We start from the raw sequence: 24,667 nt of genomic DNA, 5'->3' as shown, positions 1-24,667 counted from the left end.
ACAAAATGGAGCTTTGCTTTAGCCTTATTTAAATATTTTGTTACTACCTTTTATTACCTATATCTCTTCCACAGATTGAAGCAGTCTCTAGGATTTTTATTAATTCACTGTGGTTTTGGTTCTTGCTCTCCCAGGATTCTCAGATCTGGTACTGTTGTTATAAGGTTAAGAAATGGGAGACGGAAAATAAATATCAGTAGAACCTTTCCCTATTACAAAATAAATTACTGCTTCTTTTAGATAGGGCATGCATCGTTTGGAAGAGGTATGCAGTGAGGTACTGGCTGACCAGCTAGTTGGTGAATCCACTACCATCCAGGGCCTGGCTCTCAACCTTGCAGGCTAAGAAACAGGTCTCAGGGACTCTCAGGATAACCAAACTGAGAAAGGTTGACTATGAAATCAGGCTGAAAATTTATACATTTACAGTGGTTAAAAAAGAAAAATGTGATCATAACCACTGCCGTTTCTTGAGCCCTTTCTACATGTCAGGCATCATGCGAAGTGCATTTTAGATTGGTTAGTGAATTCTGCATTCAGTCTCATCTATGCCAGTCCCATATCACTGGTATGAAGTCATAGGCAGATTACTTAACTTTGTGCGAGTTACTTATCTCATTTAAAGAATTCTCAGAGGAATGCCTGACACATTGTAAATACTCTATTTGCCATTAATGTTAATTCTCATAACACTTTTATAGGGTAGATACCATTACTATTCCCCTTTTGATGATGAGAAAATAGAGATCTAAGGATGTTAAATAATCTGCTAAGATTCCATAGATAGTGAGTAGACAACCAAAATATAGTCCAGACCAGGAAATCAGAATTGGATGAGTAAGGATTCAGGCTAAGAGAACGTTCCTGTTCACCTTCTCAGTGGAGAAGGTCTTTCCGGTGAGACTGTATCACTCAAATCTGTTGGTCAAGTCTCTTCTCAAGGACAGTTCTCAGAAAATCGTTGATAGAGTTTGCTCTGGAACTTCCCTTTTTTATGGCATCATAGCTTATGCCCCCATTTGGCACAACTGGCATATCATTCACATTGCTCCCAAGTACCATCTGCAGCAGTGCTATCCAGTGGAACTTTCTGTGGTGATAAAAAATGTTGTAGGTTTACTTTGTCTAATGCAGCAACCACTAACTACCTGTGGCTACCGATCACTTAAAATGGGACTAGTGTAACTGAGGAATTCTAATTTAATTTTATTTAAATTAATTTAAACTCCGGGAGTTGGTGATGGACAGGGAGGCCTGGCGTGCTGCAGTCCATGGGGTCGCAAAAAGTCAGACACGACTGAGCAATTGAACTGAATTTAAATTTAAGTAGCCATATATGGGCAGTGACTACTGTTTCAAACAGCACAGACCTTCAGGGGAAAAATGTATTTTGAGAATTGAAAACAGCTTTGCAAATGGTGATTCTTGCTTGAGCAATCCAAACTGAAATACACTCAGGAAGCATAGCTCTTTCCTGGCAATGAGGGCAGGTGTGCTTTAGCTTTTCTACCACAAGGGTTAGAGCCTTAGCTTCATCCCTTAATAGCTGGCTAACTTAAGACAAATCACATAACTTCACTGAATTGCCTTTCCAACTCTGCAAAACAAGGTAAAAGATAGTGGGCATCAGAAATAATACCTTCCTCAAGGTGTGCAAGTAAGAATCAGGTGAGATTGTGTGTGTGTGTGTCTGTGTGTGTGTGTGTGTGCTTAGTCACTCAGTCATGTTGGACTCTTTGCGACCCCATGAACTGTAGCCTGCCAGTCACCTCTGTCTATGGGGATTCTCCAGGCAAGAATACTGGAGTGGGTTGCCATGCCCTCCTCCAAGGGATCTTCCCGACCCAGAGATTGAACCCGGGTCTCCTGCATTGCAGGCAGATTCTTTACCATCTAAGCCATCAGTGAAGCCCAACGCATAGAGAGCCACTTTGTAAACCTGTAAAGGTTGTAGAAATGGCTTAGCAGGGATTATTATGTTTATATAGATCATATTTGCCTTTTAAAACTACTTTCATATTTATTATGTCATTTTATCTTCACAACAGGTCCATGAGGGAAGTAGGGCAGGAATTATTATCTATGTTTTTACCATCTGTTGATATGTCTGCTTGCATTATCCCTGAGCTGAACCTATGAACTACGGAGTCCTATTCTAAAGCCCTCCCTTCCAAAAAATAATCCGCAGTCACAAGCTTGGTATCCACAGGCTATGCCACAGAAATTATTCTTACTCAGGAAGCAAACCACCCTAAAATGTGAGTTCAAGGCTGAATAATTAAAATATCAATATAATGACGATGGGTAGCCACCCAGTGTTCTAAGCATTTAATAAATATTATTTTATTTAATCCTCATAATAACTCTCTGAGGTTGTGTGATTATCAGTCCCATTCTGCAGATGAGGAAATTGAGGCAGTAGTTTGTCTGTGATCCATAGAGCTAGTGAGTGCCAAGGAAGCCTGCATGTATTAGTTTGCTAAGGCTGGTGTAATAAAATACCACATATTGGGTGACTGAAATGACAGATGTATTTTTGTACCAGTTTGGAGGCTAGACCTTCATAATCAAGGCTGAGTTGGCTCTTTCTGAAGGCTGAAATGGACGGATCTGTTTCTGGCCTCTCTTCTTAGCTTGTAGATGATGTTTCCTTGTGTCTTTTGCACTGCCTTTTCTTTGAGCTTCTGTGTCTGAAATACAGATTTCCCATTTGCATAAGAGCACCAGTCATACAGGATTAGGAACCAATCTAATGACCTCATTTTAACTTGGTTACCTCTGTAAAGACCCTGTCTCCAAACAGTGTGGCATGCTGAGGAGCTGGGAGTTAGAACTTCCATATACTAACTGTGGGGAGGGGACACAGTTCTATCCATAACACTGGGTACAAACACAGATTAACTGGCCTCACACAGTTCAGTATTATGCTTTCATGTTTCCTGACATTACAAAATTATACCATTCTGTACCCTTTTGAGAGGAACAAATGCCAAAACATAGAACATGGCTCTAGACACTCAAATCCACTTTTAGAGCCTCTGAACTGAAATCTGTCCTCTGAAAATTCCTAAATTGGAACGTGCTCCCCCAAAATGTTTATCCAAGAGGCTGGTTTCCAGCTTACTAGGCAATTTGGCATGGAGGACTTTTCTCATAAACATTTACAAATATTCTGCTCAGTAATGAAGTTAATCAGTAAACCACACAACCTCTGGCCTCTGTTACTCCTCACCTAGTCTCATTTTCAGTTGCTGTGAGTAAGCTAAGAATGGTAATGCAGTTTCAGGAGTTAGAAAATCCAGTTCAAATCAGTCCTTGTCACAGCCACACATCTTCAGGATTCGCCATGGAAGTGATGAGCATGAAGCCCGCTAAAGGTAAGAGAGTGTTCACAGCTGCTTGTGGTGGAGCTTCTGCCAATGGACTGAGGAAACGTGGGGGACTTTTGCTTGAGATTTCAGCAGCAGATCTCCATCAAAGATGGCTCAGTCAGAACCAGAAGACAGGGGTGAAAAGCTGGCTGGGGTGATTTTTGTAGGGTTTGAGGTAGGTGAGTATCTCATAGAGATTAAATCTAAGTGTGTTTTCCCTACAATTCTTCACTGGATATTGTCTCAAAGTAGCACATTTCTTCCAAGTTAAACACTAGGCAGCTAAAGTATTAATGCCCTCAGACACTTGAAAAAACATTTTAAAGTACATTGTTTAATGCAATGTTTTTTAAATGGCAAGTCTTATATCCTAGTGGATCATGACATCTATTTTGTGACTTGTGACCAGCATTAACAATTTAGAATTGAATAAGTACAGTTGAAATATCAGAGTGTAGTCAGGGGTAAGGATACGTGTTATTTCATGGAAATTTTGTTTCAGATTATTTATACATATGTATAAGTACGTATAGGGATCATGATATAAGATTTATTTCAAACTGTGGGTTGTGGTGAGAAAAATAAAAAGAGATCCAAAAAATTTATTGAAATAGTTTCACAACAGTTTTTTCCCAATAGTCAATGGAAAATCAGATGAGTAAAGAGTTCAGCATTAAGCCAAGTATGTTTGTTTTCTCTGAACTAAAATACAGATTATAATTAAAATATAGATAGTATAAAAAATATTGTCTGTTTTCATATTTTTTCAAAATAGAAGCTTACCTTTTGAATTTCCAGCTAGAGAAACTCGTCATTTTTACAATAATTGTAATTTTGAACACATTTCTGATTGTAGACTTCACAGCATGTTATTTTGGTTAAATGTGTTGTTTAAAAATGACTGAGACTGCATTTAGAAATGGAAAGTAGATAGAAAGCTGGAGAAGCAAATTCCCCATCATTTCAATTTAATAAATATTTATTAAAGATTTAAACTGTGTCAGGCACTGTGTAAGGTGCCACAAATGAAGGAAAAAAGGGAATATAATATATAGTAATTGCAAGGAGATCCAACCAGTCCATCCTAAAGGAGGCCAGTCCTTGATGTTCATTGGAAGGACTGATGCTGAGGCTGAAACTCCAATACTTTGGCCACCTCATGTGAAGAGTTGACTCATTGGAAAAGACTCTGATGCTGGGAGGGATAGGGGTCAGAAGAAGAAGGGGACAACAGAGGATGAGATGACTGGATGGCATCACCGACTCGATGCACATGAGTTTGGGTGGACTCCAGGAGTTGGTGATGGACAGGGAGGCCTGGCGTGCTGCAGTTCATGGGGTCGCAAAGAGTTGGACACGACTGAGCAACTGAACTGAACTGAATCTAATGTATTCCCCTAAAGTCCACAGACTAACCACACAATAGCAAAAATGTATTGAATGTTTATGCTTAGTCAGGGCAGTTTACATTCTTTTTTTTAGGTTATCTTTAACCTTTCACCTAGGTACTATATTTTGTTTCAATTACTATATTGTCCTATCCTTTTTAAAATCAATTTTTATTGGCATATAGTTGTTTTACAGTGCTGTATTTGTTTCTGCTGTATAGCAAAGTGAATCAGCTATACGTATACATATTTCTCTCTTCTTTTTTGGATTTCCTTCCCATTTAGGTCACCACAGAGCATTGAGCAGAGTTCCCTGTGCTATACATAGGTTCTCACTAGTTAATCTATTTTATACATAATATTGTATTATATTACCCCAGCTTTATAAGAAAGGAACAGAAGCTTAAAGAAATTCAGTGTGTTTCCCAAGTTCATACTTCTAGCATGTTGCAGGTAAACTGAATCCAGATTTGTCTGCATGGCAGGATGCTTGTAATGCACATGTCCTACCACCTTAAATGATACAGCATGAAACATGAGCCTGTAAACCAACAGAAGCCATGGTACATGCTTCTGAGTGTGCAGTACCAGTGTGTGCAGAGGGGAGGAGAGATTAATTCTACCTAGGGAAACTGGCTCAGGCTTCACAGAGCAGGCGATGGGTTGACAAACTTGGAGGGAAGAGGCACCAACATCACAAAGGCCTGGCACCAGGAATGGCAAACGATTTCACAAACCAAGTCGTATCATCTACTTGAGGAACCATGGGTTAGGAAATAAAGAAAGGACAAGAAGGCAGTTTTTCCACTCATGAAACGTTTCAACAAACATTCATGAAACATTTACCAGAGTCAGCATTGTGCCAGGGAGAAAAACTGGATATAATCTGAACCCTTTATTGGGCTCATCAGCAATTAACTACAGGTTCAAGAAAAAGCGCCATCCTTCTCACATGAACCTGATTCTCCCATCTGGGTACCCAGTGGTTCTGGTCACACACTCCTTAGAGCTGTGCTGTCGGATATGGCCATCATTAGCTACACGTGGCTATAAATTTTAATTATTTAAAATTACAGAAAATGAAAAATTCATTTCCTCATTTTCACTAGCCATGTTTCAAATGTTCACTGTTCCACATGGTTAGCAGCTAACATGTTGAAAGCTATAGAGGGCTTCCGTCTCAGAAATTTCCCTTTGGTCTACTCCTTTAGAGAAACTATTAAATGCTACTAAATGACTCTCTACCCAGAAAATTTTTCTTCCTTTTACAGGGGGTCTCAGACTATCCTGGAGTCCATTCAAGTGTTCCCATTTAAGAACTCTTCCCTGAATTCCCACAGAAAATTTCCTATTATAAAGAAATCCAAATTCTCCTATTTCTTGATAAACTGATTCTTAAGAAATCATTCATAAATTGTATTAAAGCAGAAATAAATTTACCTTTTCAGAAAGTACCCTCTAAAGTTGACCTACCTTTGCCCTCTCCACATCTTATGCTCTGTCAGAAAATTCTGTATTCATTTACTTGGTTTTATCCCAGCCCTTGACATACCTTCACCCTTCCCCCACCCCAAGCCCACAAACAAGAGAAAGTCTGGGGCCTCTTCTATCTCTTTTCTGTCTTGTTCACTGTTTTATTCTCAGAACCCAGTTCTGTGTTTAGCAAATTGTAAGATATATATATACCTTATTTAAAAGATGGATAATATATCAAAATAGATTAGTGTGTATTAATATTTACTAATTAACTATCAATTAACTGTCATTAGAATCAAGATTTTGCTGGGTTCTTTAGGAAACAAACATGCCTTTTTATGGTGTTTAACTTATCAAAACTTTTTCTCAGAAACTGTCTTATACTCAAAACTACCTTATGAGATAGGAAGGCTGGTTGTTAGTAGCCTCGTTTTACAAAAGAAAACAGAAAAATGTGAGGCAGTTGTTTAAGATCTTATAGTCAGTTCATGGAAGCTCTTCTTGTTCCACTATTTTGGAGCATGGTGTTCATGCTGGATTTTTTAAAATTGTAAGTGGCCTGCATATTTATTGTCTCTACTCTGCAGGATTTGGTGGGAACACTATGAAATACTAGAAGTGGATGTGCTTTGGGAATAAAGGCGTTACTTAATAATACTCTGTGTACACTCATAATCTCACCCTGTTTATTAATTTCATATAGTAGAACTGATGTCTTTGTGAAAGCTTTCCATTTCAATTTGAAATGATTTCAGAGGTTGATATGATACTAATAACATGATTTGACTCGAGTTGGAACTCCATGGTGTCTCTTGATTTGTAAAAGTTTTATTGAAAGAATGCTCAGAGATCTTGGAATTTTGAAGAGAAAATGACTATACATTTCTTTATATTCTAGAGAATCAACATTCTGTCTTTAATTGGTTATGTGACTTCAGGCAAGTTGCTTAACCTTACTGGACCTGTAGATGGAGAGAATCTGGGGCTGGGGGTGGGAATGGGGAGTTGAGTAGGGGTGAGATGGGTTGGAGGATAAATCTAGGTGAAACTAATGATTTTAATGCTTTTAACTATTTTCAGTTGTATTCACTCCAGGAATTTTAATCATATTTAGCTACTAAATAGATCCAAATTTTGCTTATATTTTATCTTTTTTCTGTAATAATTCCATGTTTTTATATTCTTCCATTTTGTGGTCATGAGACAAAGCACCATTGCCAAAACTGTTTGACTGTCAGATATACTGACTCAGTGCTGATTTTATATAGATAAGTTGGGCATGAAAGAAACAAAGTTGATTTCACACAGATACTGAATACTTTGTGTTCCATTAATCATTTCCTGGATCAATGCAGAAAGCTTTTTTTTTCAACTAATATTTAACATACATATTTTCCATTTTGTCATCGTAGAAAGGCTGTTAATTGTAATGCCCATAAACTGTTGGTCATAAACTTATAAGGTTTTTGATATAAAGAAGAACTATAATATCATGAAGCGTGGAGTCTTCTTTTTACAGATAAGGGAGGCCTAGGCAGTGTAGGTAAGTACCCTATAACTAGGTTCAGAACCAAGGCTCCCAGAACCCAGGGTCAAGGAATACTTCCCAAGAGAAGCTATACTTAATGGGAAATTTAAAGATAAGTGGAGAATAGTGAGATGATGTTCTTGGAGGCGGGTAGCTGTGTGGAGGAAGGTTCCAGTCTCCGGAAGCAGCATGTGGGAGAGGTTTTGAGTCTGGGAGTAGCAAGGCACATTCAAGGAATACGGAAGTCAGAACATGGGAAATGGCTGGGAAAGAAAGAAACAGTAGGATCATGCAGAGTCTTGCAGGCCTAGTTATAGGTTACCTGCAAATGGAGGCACTGAAGGGACTAATAAACTCAAGTACAAAAGAAGGAAGAGAAAATCTTTACCATCATTCTTTAAAGCATCACACACTTGAAGTCATCCCTGAGAGGAACAATTCAGCACATGGGCTTTGAAGTCCGACTCAAAGTTTAAATCTCAGCTACTTAGGTGTGTAGGAGTAAAGTTGCCTAACTACTCTCAACCTTGGAATACTCAATTGTAAGTGAGGATAATACCGTTACCCGCTTCATAGGATTTCATGAGACAGAAATGACAAAAGACAGCATTTGTATGTTTACCTGTTACCTTTTTTACTATGAATTGTTGAATGTTTTCCAACTTTCCTTTTTGTTTTTCTTTTAAGCATCCTTGTATGTTTTCCTTTTCTCCGTGTTGAATATTTTCTTATTCTTATGCTCTTTACGTATTAGTGATATGAGTGTTTTGTCTGTCCTCTAAGTTGCAAATATCTTTCTGAGCTTTTAATTTTGTCATTTAATCTTTTAACAGTTTTTTTTTAATGTAAAAAGTTAATTTTTATGTTAAAATTTTAATGTAAATATTTATATATTTCAGTCTTTCTTAGAGCCTGTACTCCTAACCATATGCTAAACTGCCTCTTATTTATAGAATGATGATATCAATTCCAGTTTTGTTGTCACTTTTTTTCAGGTGTACTAACAGAACAAGTGGCAGGTCCTCTGGGACAGAATCTAGAAGTGGAACCATACTCACAATACAACAACGTTCAGTTTCCCCAAGTTCAACCACAGATTTCCTCTTCTTCCTATTATTCCAATGTGGGTTTCTATCCCCAGCAGCCTGAAGAGTGGTACTCTCCTGGAATATATGAACTCAGGCGAATGCCTGCTGAGACTCTCTATCAGGGAGAGACTGAGGTAGTGGAGATTCCCATAACCAAGAAGGCCCGACTGGGAGCATCAGCAGGGAGAATCAAAGGGGATGAGCTATGTGTTGTCTGTGGAGACAGAGCATCTGGATATCACTATAACGCCCTGACCTGTGAGGGATGCAAAGGTAAACGTCTTTTGGTTGGCAGTTTTCTCCTTATTAAGGTTTTTCTATATTTGTTGTTGAAATCCCTCAGACTGGATTCTTTCCTTTCCCCAAATAACTTCCCATTTCTCTTCTTCTGCTTCTCCCTCTTCTTATCTCCTCACCTTCATTGGGATGTCATAGGTTTCTAGGAAGATCTTATTAGAGTATTTAGCTTGGATACAACTAACATTTTCCCTATTCACAACCTCACATATAGTTAGAAGGGATTTATGATTATGGGTTTTGTTTGTTTTTATTGTCTTTTTAAGAAAGAGACTTTGCTGAACTCCTCTGTCTTAAAATTAAGGTCAAGGAGAATAAGACTTTATTCAGTAAATATTAAAAAATACATTTTCATGTACTCTAGTTAATTGAGAAAGAGACAGAGGAAGGCAAACAGAAGGAAACAAAAAGGAATAGCTGATATTCAACAAATAGTTCACTTAGCAGGGACATAGAAGTGTTGTAGGGAAATCAATAAAATTACAGTCCATATAGGATGGATAAAATACAACATATGAAATATGAAAATGACTCAGTATGAATCCCTATGTGATCATTCTCCTAATGAGGGCACAAATGATAAGTTTGTAAAATTTCAGAGGAAGAACATAGTGGACTAGTAGGTTCACCTATTTATTTTTTAATTTGTTCATTCAACAAGTATTTATGGGATGCTCCCATGTTAGCTTCTAGGTCATCGAAAGCTGATTAAGAACTATCCCTTGAGGAGAATCTGTTGAATGGTATGCCAATTTAGCGTTTCTAGATGGCAGTGATTGCCACAAAAATAAACAGAAGACCCAGCTACAGAAGAATGGTTCAGGACATTTCAAACTTTTGAAAGTTCAGATGATCAGGCTGTCTAAAACTTGGTGTGCCTTCATGAGATTTTTTTCCCCAAAAGCAGTATTTATACCCCAAATTAAAAAATTAAGACAGGTATATAAAGAAAATTTTAAAGATTCTTACATGGCCTTCAAAATACTTTTATCCTTTTTGTGGAGAGTCAAGTCCATATGGAGAAAAAGAACATGTAAATTCTTTGAAAACATAGATTATGTTTTCATCAGCTTTGCCACACCTCATAGCATCTAACACAATGTCTGGTATGTAGTAAATGTGGAGTAAGTGGTTTTTTGGAATGACATAATGAAAATCCATACTCATCACTTCCTAGATAAGAAGGGACATAGCCTCAAGTCTCCTGCTTCTAAAGCTGACTCCAGAGCCTTTATTACTGCTCTTTGAGCTATTTGTTCAAGCCAACATTGACTAACTTGGTGGCCAAAGAAAGAGAATCAAGTGCTCCATTTAGGCACTGAGATATTGGTATTATCCAAGCCAAGGGAACAAAACCCTGAGGTCAGTAACCTGGGCCAGATCGCCCCCTTGCAGGTGAAGGCTGGCGTGAAATCTGGTTCTCCTCAGAAGAATTCTCAGCTGTGGTGGAGTGAGTAGAGGAAGACCAGAGTGCTGTGGACAACCATAAGACACAGCGGCTCCAAAAGCAGACGGGATGAGACGCCCACAAAGGATACAGAAGAAAAGTTAGAGCTGGGAGGCTGGGAGGCAAGGGCAGGGTCAGGAAACAAGGGCACAGAAGTCTGGTCTAAGGAGGACTGATTCTCAGGGCAGTTCAGGGAGGAAAAACTGGATCTGAACCTGGGTGCATTTGTAAGAGCAGAGAAAGGCAGAGCTTTTCCATTGGTTTTGATATGAGACTTTGCCCCCATGGTGGCAGCAAAAGGACAAGACTGCAAGACAGGAAATGAGACAGAGCCAGGCAGGCCCATGTTCTATACCAGGGGTTGGCAATTTTTCTTCTGTAAAGAGATGGATAGCAAATACTGTAGGCTTTGCACTGTAGCAGTCTTTGTTGCAATTACACAACTCGGCAAACTCAGCCACCAAAGAGTGGCTTTACTTAGCCTACAAAAATAGGCAGGAAAATACAAAATAGGTAGTGGGCCGAATGTGGCTCATGGGCCTAGCTGTAATTTGCTGACCCCTGTTCTAGAGCAGTAATTTTAGACCTTAATTTTAAAAGAGTTGAGTCCAGCATCAGAATTAACTGGGAGTTGTGCAGTGAGAGAGCCCAGCACTCAGGATATGCATGCAAGAAAAATATTTCTTCTTTTATGTAACTGGGTTTAATCCAAATTCAAGGCCTGGTGGAAACCTCGTTTCATTAACTCAGGGTGATTCTACTGAATTCTTCTGAGATGTCCTCTGAATTCCAGAATTACATAGCATTGTGGAGGGATTGGGCTTCCAGGTGGTGCTAGTGGTAAAGAACCTGCCTGCCAACACAGGAGGTGTAAGAGACATGGGTTCAATCCCTGGGTCAGGCAACCCATTCCAGTACTCTTTCCTGGAGAATCACATGGACAGAAGAGCCCGGCAGGCTACAGTCCATAGGGTCACACAGAGTCGGACACAACTGAAGCTACTTAGCACACATGCATGCACATGGAGGGATTGGGCGCAGGGGTGGGACTCAGTCCAGCTTTCTGGCCTTCAGTCATTAGTGGGAAAGGTCTCTGAGGCACTGTCCTGGTGTCCTGACCACACTCCTCCTTCCTGTCCAGCCCCACAGTGTCACCTGGAATGCCTGGTTCTCCAGGGAAACCACGTGGCCATATCATTTGCTTCTGTGCCTCATTGGGTGCAGGGAACATCTGGGGCCTCCCCGTACTCTCCCCTGTAAAAAGCACAAGAATCCCTCTATTCCAGGATTCCCCAATGATGTGGAGTTCCTATAAGCTTTCAGTAAACCTAATCCCCAGGACTCGATCTGAGAATTAGGGGGTGGGAGGGACAGAGTTCAGGACCTTCTCAGATATTCCGTGTGTCATTACTCTTTGATTATCTGCCTCTTCCAATTTGAGGAAATTTTATTAGTGTCTGGGATCTTGGGACTTAGACTTTACTGACTGAAAAGTTAATAATTGGCTCCTTCATGCTTTCTTGATGAAAAATCTGTCTGCAATTCAGGAGACCAGAGTTCGATTTCTGAGTCAGGAAGATCCCCTGAAGAAGGGAATGGCTACCCCCTCCGGTATTCCTGCCTAGAGGATTCCATAGACAGAGGAGTCTGGTGGGTTATATAGTCCATGGGGTTGCAAAGACTAGACACAAAGAGTCAGACACAACTGAGCAACTAACACACTTGAGGAAACAAATGAAAAGTGTTCTAGCTTAGTGAATGGGGAGGAGGTGCACAGAATAGGGTAGAGTACAAGCCAAAGAACCAACACCTGCGAGCCTTACAGCTTGGCCAACTTGGTGTCCCCACCCCACCCCACTTGGGTATCTGCATTTACCACACGCAAAAGGAATCTCACTCCATAATGTTCCATCAAAGGGAGTGTGAACTCTGGGATTTGACAGGCATGCATTGAATCTGTACTTCTTGGCTGATTAAGCAAGTTACTTACCATATTAATTAGTCAGTGTTCAACAAAGTAAAGCAGAAACGGAATTTCAAGCAGAGAAGAATCCATACAGGATAAGTTGGAAGGGCAGAGGAGCAGCGTCTATGCTGTGTTCCAGGAGGATAGTCTAAGTCACAGGCAGATCTGGAATGCCAGGGCAGTTGTCCAAGAAGATGGGGAGTCAGGAAGCTAAAGAACTGTTGACTTCAGGAACACAGCACCATATCTGCCCTTTGGGGATCAGAGATCTGCCTTTCTGCAATTACTGGCTCCAGAGCCATGGCGTGCCTGCTAAATCTGTACATACAAAAGACGAAGGCCTTGTGACAACTCTCTTAGTGCCCTGGAAGCTAGCAACTGGAAACCAAGATGCTGTTATAGCAGAACTTTGTGATCCTGCTTGCCAGCACAAACAGCAGAAGCACAGCTCTTGAACTTCCACTTTTCAAATATCTTACAAGAGGATCTGTTTGGCAGAGGTTAAGTCACATCCACATTTAGCAGCAAGAGAATCTGGGAAAGACTGTGTTCAACTATCCTGCCCTCACAGTAGAGGGTGCACGCATCCAGTTAGCCAGTCCTTAGCTGACAGAATATGTAACTTTGAACCTCCAGTCTGCAAACTGGGGATAATATCTATTTCACAGAGTTTGTGAAGATTAAGTTAGATTTTTATGTGCAAAGATCCTGGTAGCTCTCTTGCCTTAGGACGTCACTCAGATCAGTCATGCATGTAATACACACACACATACACACTCATACGTACCCACGAGAAAATTTTTTAAAGCTTAAAAACAAAGGAAAGATTTTAAACTTTGTTAAACTTCCTGATTTCACTGGTCTCTATATCTGTTTCTGTTAGAAATATTTGAATTTTTTCTTAAGGTTTTATTTGATATAAGCACTTAACAGCATCAATAAGATAAATTCTGATTTTTTTTTAAATGTAATAATTGCACAACACAAGCATAAGGCTGAGTGACAGTGACTGTCATTTGCTTGGCGATAGATTAAATCGAGACCTGTCCCTCCCTTCAGTTATCAGTGGAGCATATGGAAATATGCTAAGGTCTGGATGAATTTTGATTCAAACCTCAAGCCTCAGCTAACAAAACTGATCTGCATCTGACTGGATATTTCAAATGGCTGCATTCACAAATAGGTCAATGTCACTCACAGCCCATCTCCATGCCAGGGAAGTCTAGCCTATCAGTGAGAAAATAGTAGAACTTTTAAAAGGCATTTTATGAGTAAATGAGGGGCCTTTTATTAATTTGAACATATTTTTATATAAGGTAGTGAAACCACATTAGACTTAGTTCTGAAGTTTAAGAGAAGATTCCAGAATTATTGAAACAATTGTGGTATTTTGGGCAAATATAGTGTTTCCAATAGATCTTTTGCTTATGGTTCAGAGTTGATATACCCTGACTTACTTATAGGGCTTCCCTGGTGGCTCAGAGAGTCTGCCTGCGGTACGGGGGACCAGGGTTCAATCCCTGGGTGGGGAGGAGTCCCTGGAGAAGGAAATGGCAATCCACTCCAGGGTTCTTGCCTGGAAAATCCCATGGGTGGAGGAGCCCAGCAGGCTACAGTCCATGGGGTCGCAAACTTATAAGCTTACTGAAATCCTATTTGATTTTGAGTCTGATTTTATAAAATGCAATAAGGATCTCAAAGAACTCTATAGGTCAAATTATCTTAGAGTGTGATTCAAGGGGTGGGGTTTAAAGAATTTCACTGCATGGTATGCCTTTTGTAATAAGTGTTACAAAATCTTGGGAAGAGTAGGACTCGGAAGGCAGACAACCTGGATTCCAACCAGCTGATTCTCTTGCAAGTTACTTAATGTCTCTGGGCTTCAGAGTCCTTACCTGTAAAATGAGGATAATAATAAAGATGAGGAGGAGGAGGGTGAGATGATGATGATGGTAATGTGAGGATGAGAGACAGATAAATAACATATATTGAGTGATGATTTTGTGCAGGCTTTATTTAGAGACTTTACGTATACTAACACCTTTCATTTTCAAGAAAGCTTTGACATAGATTTAAATAAGGTAATGTGTATAAAGCAGTTCAGTTCAGTTGCTCAGTCGTGTCCGACTCTTTGTGACCCCATGAATCACAGCACGCCAGGCCTCCCTGTCCATCACCAACTCCCGGAGTTCACTCAGACTCAGGTCCATCGAGTCAGTGATGCCATCCAGCCATCTCATCCTCTGTCGTCCCTGCCCCCAATCCCTCCCAGCATCAGAGTCTTTTCCAATGAGTCAACTCTTCGCATGAGGTGGCCAAAGTACTGGAGTTTCAGCTCTAGCATCATTCCTTCCAAGGAAATCCCAGGGCTGATCTCCTTCAGAATGGACTGGTTGGATCTCCTTGCAGTCCAAGGGACTCTCATGAGTCTTCTCCAACACCACAATTCAAAAGCATCAATTCTTCAGTGCTCAGCCTTCTTCACAGTCCAACTCTCACATCCATACATGACCACAGGAAAAACCATAGCCTTGACTAGATGGACCTTTGTTGGCAAAGTAATGTCTCTGCTTTTCCATATGCTATCTAGGTTGGTCATAACTTTTCTTCCAAGGAGTAAACATCTTTTAATTTCATGGCTGCAGTCACCATCTGCAGTGATTTTGGAGCCCCCCAAAATAAAGTCTGTCGCTGTTTCCACTGTTTCCCCATTTCCCATGAAGTGATGGGACCAGATGCCATGATCTTTGTTTTCTGAATGTTGAGTTTTAAGCCAACTTTTTCACTCTCCTCTTTCACCTTCATCAAGAGACTTTTTAGTTCCTCTTCACTTTCTGCCATAAGGGTGGTGTCATCTGCATATCTGAGGTTGTGGATATTTCTCCTGGCAATCTTGATTCCAGCTTGTGCTTCTTCCAGCCCAGCATTTCTCATGATAAAGCAGTTAACATAGTATAAATGTCCATCCACTATTATTATTGTTATCACTGGATTGCCATGAAGAATAATATGAGACGTTGATTTTAAAACATCTAGCTTTGTACCTTGCCTGGAAAATCCCATGGGCAGAGGAGCCTGGTAGGCTGCAGTCCATGGGGTCTCGAAGAATCAGACACGACTGAGAGATTTCACTTTCACTTTTCACTTTCATGCATTGGAGAAGGAAATGGCAACCTACTCCAGTGTTCTTGCCTGGAGAATCCCAGGGACAGGGGAGCCTGCTGGACTGCTGTCTATGGGGTCTCCCAGGATTGGACATGACTGAAGTGACTTAGCAGCAGCAGCAGCAGCAGCAACTTTGTACCTGGCATATTTGAGTGTTCAAAAAGCAAACGTTATTGTTTTATTGATGAATTCCTGCTATTTTATCATTGTTATTCTTGTCTTCATCCCGCCTCACTAATTTGGATCATTTGTTGTTGTTGTTCAGTTGCTAAGTTGTGTTCTAATCTTTGTGAGCCCATGGACTGCAGCACACCAGGCTTCCCTGGCTTTCACTGTCTCCCAAAATTTGCTCAGATTCATGTCCATTGAGTTGGTGATGCTATCTAACTATCTCATCCTCTCTTGCCCTCTTCTCCTTTTGCCTTCAGTCTTTCCTAGCATCAGGGTCTTTTTCAGTGAGTTGGCTCTTCACACCAGGTGGCCAAAGAATTGGAGCTTCTGCTTCAGCATCAGTCCTTCCAGTGAATACACAGAGTTAATTTCCTTTAGGATTCACTGGCTTGATCTCCCTGCAGTCCAAGGGACTCTCAAGAGTCTTCTCCAGCATCACAATTTGAAGGCATCAATTCTTCAGCACTCAGCCTTCTTTATGGTCCAACTCTCACATGTGTATATGACTACTAGAAAAACCACAGCTTTGACTAGATGGACTTTTATCGGCAAAATAATGTCTTTGCTTTGATTTTTAATATGCTGTCTAGATTTTCATAGCTTCCTTCCAAGAAGCAAGCGTCTTTTAATTTTGAGGCTGCAGTCACTGTCTGCAGTGATTTCGGAGCCCAAGAAAATAGAATCTGTCACTGCTTCCACTTTCTCCTCATCAATTTGCCATGAAGTAATGGGACCAGATACCATGATCTTGGTTCTCTCCTCCCATTATTAACTAATTAAGCCTCTAGCTGCTGGGAATTTGAATTAATTCAGTTTTTTTTCGGGAAATATTATTAAATACCAGCTATATTCCAGGCATTATTCTAAGCATAGGAAATGCAATGGTGAACAAAAGAAACTTCTTGCACTCAGTGTCACCATTTAAAGCAAAGTAGGAAAACCATTCACACAGCTGAGCTAAAATAAATAAAAGGGAGAAATCAGGAAAACAAACAAAAAGGGTTAAAAATACAAAAGTAGTAAAATAGTATCTAAAAGAACATGCAGAAAAATGAAATGGTAGGAGGGTGATTTCCAATGGATAAAAATTGATATTTTAAATAAATATAGAGCAGTGATATAAGAGAAACTGAAGACAATAAAAATTAGATTTAAACAAGAAAAAAAGTTTCAATATATAAGCAGCATGTAGATATGAAAGTTGTGACTAAAGGGAACAGCCTTTAGTCACCGGGAATTTGCCTGCCTGGGAGTTTAAATGGCTGTTAAAGACCTGTAGGCAAACTCCTGCAGAGTGACATTACACTTACCCTCATTCTCCCAGAGATACCCAGTAGGGGTGAGGGTGTCAGTGATGTTTGCTTTCAATTCCTTTAGGCACTGAGACATTTGTGCAAAGAAATGAGCACACGTTTTTTCAAAAGTCAAATGGTGGAAAAGCCCCTGCCCAACCATTTCCACCTCAACTCCTGCTTCCCAGAGGCAAACACTGATAACCACTTGTGGTTTCATTTTGTGTGTGTGTTTTGCATTTTGTTTTTTTTGTCATTTGGATAGTCTCTACTTCCACAGAACTATCTTCCCTCCTTACAAACACAGAATTAGAGATATAGAGAAGGCGCATATAATTTTTAAGGTAATATTTCTTTATTATGCTCTTAATATCCATGGGATTAGCAGTAATGTTCCTCTATTTTTTTTTTTCTGATAGTAGTAATTTATGTCTTCTCTCTATCTTGATTTACTCAAGAGAGAGGAAGCACACATTTGTATCAAACACTGATGGTGGTTCAGTCAAGATGAGCACTGAGAACTGAATCAGGTGGAGGATCCTTTTCAGTGGTGGTGGGGTAAAGTCTGATTGGCATGGTTTAAGAGAAAAGGGAGGAGATCAAGTAGAGACAGCCACTGTGGACTACTCGTTAAAGAAGTCTTGTCATAAGAGGAGCAGAGAAGCAGGGCAATGAATGGAAGGATGGGGGCTAAGGGAGGCTTTTATTTTAGGGTGGGTTTGGTTTAGAAGAGGACCAGTCCATCTTTAGTAAAAGGAAGGAAGGCAGATTATGTAGTACAGATACAGACAGGTTGATGGATCTCATGGTGGTACATGTGGAAATTCTCTTCTGAAAGGTTCAATTTTGTCAGTCAAATGAGAAGCTCAGTCATTCGCTGAGAGTCAGAAGTATGGACATGGTATTGAGAGACTGAAAAGGAAAGGTTGTAACAAAGTCTAGGAGAGGAAAGGATGCTGACTAGCGACACGACAGCATTGCCTGCAGGATGGAGGACCCCACTCCAGATGTGTCGTCAGGAATAAATAAAACTATTAAGATGGTTGTGTTTCTTCCTGGCACATTGAGGCTACATGAAACTATTAGGATGGCCCTCTTTTTTTCTGCTAATAATAATTTATGTCCTCTGTCTCTCTTCATTGACTCAAGAGAGAGGAAGCACTTAATTTTGCAAAGACAATTCCCAAATGACTAGAAACAAGAGTAATCTCATTGAGTAGACGAGGAGATTTCTTGCCCACCTCTCAAAGGATGCTCTTTGTGTTTCTGTGTCCTGCTTTTCCCTGTCAGGAGGGAGGACAAGATTTGCTGTTAGATGGAATGTTCTGGTCCTTGTGATCTGGGCATAAGGATTCCCTGTTCCTCCTTGCCCTCCCTCACTGACCCGGATTCATTGCTTGAGACTGCATGCAAGTACTTCTGCTATCCCTGGCTTAGCATGGGGGCTGGCAAACTTTTTCTGTATGTAAAAAGGCAGAAAGTTAGTATTTTAGGCTTTGCAGGTATTAAGATCTCTGTCACAACTCTTTGACTCTGCCATTGTAGTGCAGAAGTAGATATGTAAATGAATGATTATGGTTTTGTTCCAATAAAACTTTATTTATGGATGCTGACATTTAAATGTCATGTAATTTTTACATACTACAAATATTCTTCTTTTGATTTCTTTCAACCATTAAAATGTGTAAAAATCATTCTCAGGTTGTGGGCCATACAGAAATAGGGAACTAAACTGATCCTTTAAGCTATAGTTAGCCAACCCCTGGCTTAATCCAGTGCTCCTCACCAATGCTTCAGGGCCCTCTCTGCATCTACTTGTATCTGAACTTGGAACTTCCCCATTGCTACTACTCCCGACTCTTCTGCACCATGGCCATGTTTCTTCATAAATTTACTCTGATTTCTGTCTTTCTGAGGTTCGTCAACATTTTTGATACACTAATGAAGTTGTATTCAAACATTTTTATAGACTATGATATTTTATTGAATTTTTCTCTTATTTTATGGTATTTTTTTCCCCCTAGAGGGAGTATAGAAGTATGATGAATGCCCTTTGACTACTTAGTTGTCTGCAGATTTGTCTACTTTGGAGTGACATTAGACAACTTCCAAAGATAATTCAAAGTCAGATCTTTTTAAACTTATTTAAGGAACATGTGTACACCCGTGGCGGATTCATGTTGCTGTATGGCAAAACCAATACAATATGGTAAAGTAATTAGCCTCTAATTAAAATAAATAAATTTAAATTTAAAAAAAGAAAAAAAAAGATTATTACAAATTGTAGCGGACTTCCCTGGTGGTTAAGAATCTGCCTGCCAGTGCTGGGGACATGAGTTTGATCCCTGGTCAAGGAAGATTCCACATGCAGCTGGGCAACTAAGCCCATGCGTCACAACTACCGAGCTCATGTATGGCAGTTACTGAAAGCCCACGTGCTCTGGAGCCCATCCTCTGCAACAGGAGAAGCCATGGCAAGGAGAAGTCTGTACACCGCAACTAGAGCCCCTGCTTGCAGCAATGAAGACCCAGTGAGCCAATAAATAGATTTATTAATTAATTAAAAAGAGAAATGGTAGTGATAAAAATAAGTGTTGAAAAACCAGGTCGACATATTTTTGTGCCTCCCTAAGAGGTAAGGGGGAGGGGGGACTTAAAAAAACGTTGTTGTTTAGTCACCAAGTCATGTCCGTCTCTTGCCACCCCATGGACTGTAGCCCACCAAGCTCCTCTGTCCATGGGATTTCCCACGCAAGAATACTGGAGTGGGTTGCCATTTCCTTCTCCTGCACTGGCAGGTGGATTTTTTAGCACTGACCCACCAGAGAAGCCATTAGCATAAACTAAATAGTTAAGACTATTTTCATCAACTGTAATTCAAGAGTGTGAGAGTTTGCTTTTTCAAAAACAGTGATCTAAAACAGTCACCTGCCAGGTGATCAGGAGTCTGTTGTTGAGTTCTAAAATTTTCACCAAGCAACTCAAAGAGAAGAACTGAGATCCTGAAGTCTAAAAAATTATGTGATGGAGACCAAGTTTACCTAGTTTAGTACTGGCATCAATTCTCTCTAGCCTGTACTCTGTTGCAGCTGTGGAAAAGACAGCTGAGATGGGAGAGTAAGAATAGGATGTTTCTGAAGAAGTTTCGTTTTTTTGTTTTAAATACCTATTTATTTATTTAGCTCTGCTGGGTCTTAGTTGCAGCATGCAGGATCTTTAGTTGTGGCATGTGAACTCTTAGTTGCAGCATGTGGGAACTAGCTCCCTGACCAGGGATCAAATCCAGGTCCCCTGTATTAGGAGTGGGGAGTATTAGCCACTGGACCACCAGGGAAATGTGTGCGAAAAAGTTTGGGGAATAGGGATGAAACTGTGCACCATTTCACAGGAATTAGGGATTTGGGGACATTAATGACAAAAGATAATTTTTAGGAATGCAATCTTACCAGAAGGAAAGCATGATATAGTGGTTATGTGCATAGAGTTTGGAACTGAGCCTCAGTCAGTTCAGTTCAGTCGCTCAGTCGTGTCCGACTCTTTGCGACCCCATGAATCACAGCACGCCAGGCCTCCCTGTCCATCACCAACTCCCGCAGTTCACCCAAACTCATGTCCTTCGAGTCGGTGATGCCATCCAACCATCTCATCCTCTGTCGTCCCCTTCTCTGCCTGCCCCTAATCCCTCTCAGCATCAGGGTCCTTTCCAATGAGTCAACTTTTCGCATGAGGTAGCCAAAGTATTGGAGTTTCAGCTTCAGCATCAGTCCTTCCAAAGAACACCCAGGACTGACCTCCTTTAGGATGGACTGGTTGGATCTCCTTGCAGTCCAAGGGACTCTCATGAGTCTTCTCCAACACCACAGTTCAAAAGCATCAATTCTTCAGCCCTCAGCTTTTATAACAGTCCAACTCTCACATCCATACATGACCACTGGAAAAATCATAGCCTTGACTAGATGGACTTTGTTGGCAAAGTAATATCTCTGCTTTTTAATATGCTATCCAGGTTGGCCATAACTTTCCTTCCAAGGAGTAAGTGTCTTTTAATTTCATGGCTGCAATCGCCATCAGTAGTGATTTGGAGCCCAAAAAATAAAGTCTGACACTGTTTCCCCATCTATTTCCCATGAAGTGATGGGACCAGATGCCATGATCTTCGTTTTCTGAATGTTGAGCTTTAAGCCAACTTTTTCACTCTCCTCTTTCACTTTCATCAAGAGGCTTTTTAGTTCTTCTTCACTTTCTGCCATAAGGGTGGTGTCATCTGCATATCTGAGGTTATTGATATTTCTCCTGGCAATCTTGATTCCAGCTTGTGCTTCTTCCAGCCCAGTGTTTCTCATAATGTACTCTGCATATAAGTTAAATAAGCAGGGTGACAATATACAGGCTTGACGTACTCCTTTTCCTATTTGGAACCAGTCTGTTGTTCCATGTCCAGTTCTAACTGTTGCTTCCTGACCTGCATACAGATTTCTCAAGAGGCAGGTCAGGTCATCTGATATTCCCATCTCTTTCAGAATCTTCCACAGTTTATTATGATCCACACAGTCAAAGGCTTTGGCATAGTCAATAAAGCAGAAATAGATGTTTTTCTGGAACTCTCTTGCTTTTTTGATGATCCAGCAGATGTTGGCAGTTTGATCTCTGGTTCCTCTGCCTTTTCTAAAACCAGCTTGAACATCTGAAAGTTCACGGTTCATGTATTGCTGAAGCCTGGCTTGGAGAATTTTGAGTATTACTTTACTAGCGTGTGAGATGAGTGCAATTGTGTGGTAGTTTGAGCATTCTTTGGCATTGCCTTTCTTTGGGATTGGAATGAAAACTGACCTTTTTCAGTCCTGTGGCCACTGCTGAGTTTTCCAAATGTGCTGACATATTGAGTGCAGCACTTTGACAGCATCATCTTTCAGGATTTGAAATTGCTCAACTGGAATTCCATCACCTCCACTAGCTTTGTTCATAGTGATGCTTTCTAAGGCCCACTTGACTTCACATTCCAGGATGTCTGGCTCTAGGTGAGTGATCACACCATCATGATTATCTGGGTCATGAAGCTCTTTTTTGTACAGTTCTTCTGTGTATTCTTGCCACCTCTTCTTAATATCTTTTGCTTCTGTTAGGTCCATACCATTTCTGTCCTTTATTGAGCCCATCTTTACATGAAATGAGCCTATCAGGGTTCAAATCTGAGCTCTACTATTTACTATCTGTGGGACCTTGAGCAAATTACTTAATTTCTGTGTAACTCAGTGCCCTTATCTGTAAAAGGGAGATAAGAATAAGTCTACCTCATAGGATTGTTATGAATGTTAAGTGAAACACCATATGCAAAATGTTTTAAAGTGTCTGATACAAAATAAGTCATGTATAAGTGAGTGTTAGTCTCTCAGTCATGTCTGACTCTTTGCGACCCTATGGTCTGTTCATAGAATTCTCCAGGCAAGAATACTGCAGTGGGTTGCCATTCCCTTCTCCAGTGGATCTTCCCAACCCAGGAATCAAACCCAGGTCTCCTGCATTGCAGGCAGATTCCTTACTGTCTGAACTACCAGGGAAGCCCCTATAACGTGGGTGGTAGAGTCCTTTTTATGCTACAGTCTGCTGAGGCAGAACTAAACGCTGACTCTATTTAGGCCATATTGGAAGTTAGATAACTAATTGCTTAGTCCTATGTGTTTGTTGCTGTTAAAAATCCCCTACAATTATAAGTCAAAGTGACAAATAGATTCCAGGGATTAGATCTGATAGACACAGTGCCTGAAGAACTATGGATGGAGGTTCGAGACACTGCACAGGAGGCAGTGATCAAGACCATCCCCAAGAAAAAGAAATGCAAAAATGCAAAATGGTTGTCTGAGGAAGCCTTACAAATAGCTGAGAAAAGAAGAGAAGCAAAAGGCAAAGGAGAAAAGGAAAGATATACCCATTTGAATGCAGAGCTCCAAAGAATAGCAAGGAAAGATAAGAAAGCCTTCCTCAGTGATCAATGCAAAGAAATAGAGGAAAACAATAGAATGGGAAAGACTGGAGATCTCTTCAAGAAAAATAGAGATACCAAGGGAACATTTAATGCAAAGATGGGCACAATAAAAGACAGACATGGTATGGACCTAACAGAAGCAGAAGATAGTAAGAAGAGGTGGCAACAATACACAGAAGAACTGTACAAATAAGATCTTCATGACCCAGATAAGCATAATGGTATGATCACTCACCTAGAGCCAGACATCCTGGAATGAGAAGTCAAGTCTTCCTAGGTCAAGGGCCTTAGGAAGCATCACTATGAACAAAGCTAGTGGAGGTGATGGAATTCCAGTTGAGCAATTTCAAATCCTAAAAGATGATGCTGTGAAAGTGCTGCACTCAGTATGCAAATTTGGAAAACTCAGCAGTGCTCATAGGACAAGACAAGGTCGGTTTTCATTCCAATCCCAAAGAAAGGCACTGCCATAGAATGTTCAAACTACCGCACAATTGCACTCAACTCACATGCTAGCAAAGTAATGCTCAAAATTCTCCAAGCCAAGATTCAATAGTACGTGAACTATGAACTTCCCCCAGATGTTCAAGCTGGATTTAGAGAAGGCAGAGGAACCAGAGATCAAATTGCCAACATCCATTGGATCATCAAAAAAGCAAGAGAGTTCCAGAAAATCATCTACTTCTGCTTTATTGACTATGCCATATTGACTATGCTTTAGACTGTGTGGATCACAAAAACTGTGGAAAATTCTTAAAGAGGTGGGAATACCAGACCACCTGATCTGCCTTCTGAGAAATCTGTATACAGGACAAGAAGCAACAGAACTGGACATGGAACAACAAACTGGTTCCAAATTGGGAAAAGAGTACATCAAGGCATATTGTCACCCTGCATATTTAACTTATATGCAGAGTACATCCTGTGAAATGTTGGGCTGGAAGAAGCACAAGCTGGAATCAAGATTGCCAGGAGAAATATCAGTAACCTCAGATATGCAGATGACACCACACTTATGGCAGAAATAGAAGAACTAAAGAGCCTCTTGATGAAAGTGAAAGAGGAGAGTGAAAAAGTTGGCTTAAAACTCAACATTCAGAAAACTAAGATCATGGCATCCAGTCCTTTCACCTCATGCCAAATAAATTGGAGAACAGTGGAAACAGTGAGAGACTTTAGTTTTTTGGGCTCCAAAATCACTGCAGATGTTGACTACAGCCATGAAATTATAAGATGCTTGCTCCTTAGAAGAAAAGCTATGACCAACCTAGACAGCATATTGAAAAGCAGAGACATTGCTTTGCAAAGGTCCGTCTAGTCAAAGCTATGTTTTTTCCAGTAGTCATGTATGGATGTGAGAGTTGGACTATAAGGAAAGCTGAGTGCCGAAGAATTAATGCTTTTGAGCTGTGGTGTTGGTGAAGACTCTTGAGAGTCCCTTGGACTGCAAGGAGATCCAACCAGTCAATCCTAAAAATCATCTCTGAATATTCAT

At 40.4% G+C, this 24,667-nt stretch overlaps 1 protein-coding gene across 2 annotated transcripts in view; it reads left to right on the top strand.

Moving 5' to 3' along the window:
• The window catches only part of NR1H4 (nuclear receptor subfamily 1 group H member 4), a 59,517-nt gene that overhangs the window by 5,728 nt on the left and 29,122 nt on the right, over positions 1–24,667 (top strand). For both annotated transcript variants that reach the window (XM_055576125.1, XM_055576116.1), the window contains exon 2: positions 8,759–9,124. In XM_055576125.1, the coding sequence (XP_055432100.1) occupies positions 8,759–9,124 (366 nt within the window). The remainder of the gene's footprint in view (positions 1–8,758; positions 9,125–24,667) is intronic.

This window comes from Bubalus kerabau, chromosome 1, assembly GCF_029407905.1.
Source record: "Bubalus kerabau isolate K-KA32 ecotype Philippines breed swamp buffalo chromosome 1, PCC_UOA_SB_1v2, whole genome shotgun sequence".
NCBI lineage: Eukaryota > Metazoa > Chordata > Mammalia > Artiodactyla > Bovidae > Bubalus > Bubalus kerabau.
This window is presented reverse-complemented; position numbering and strand designations above follow the sequence as displayed.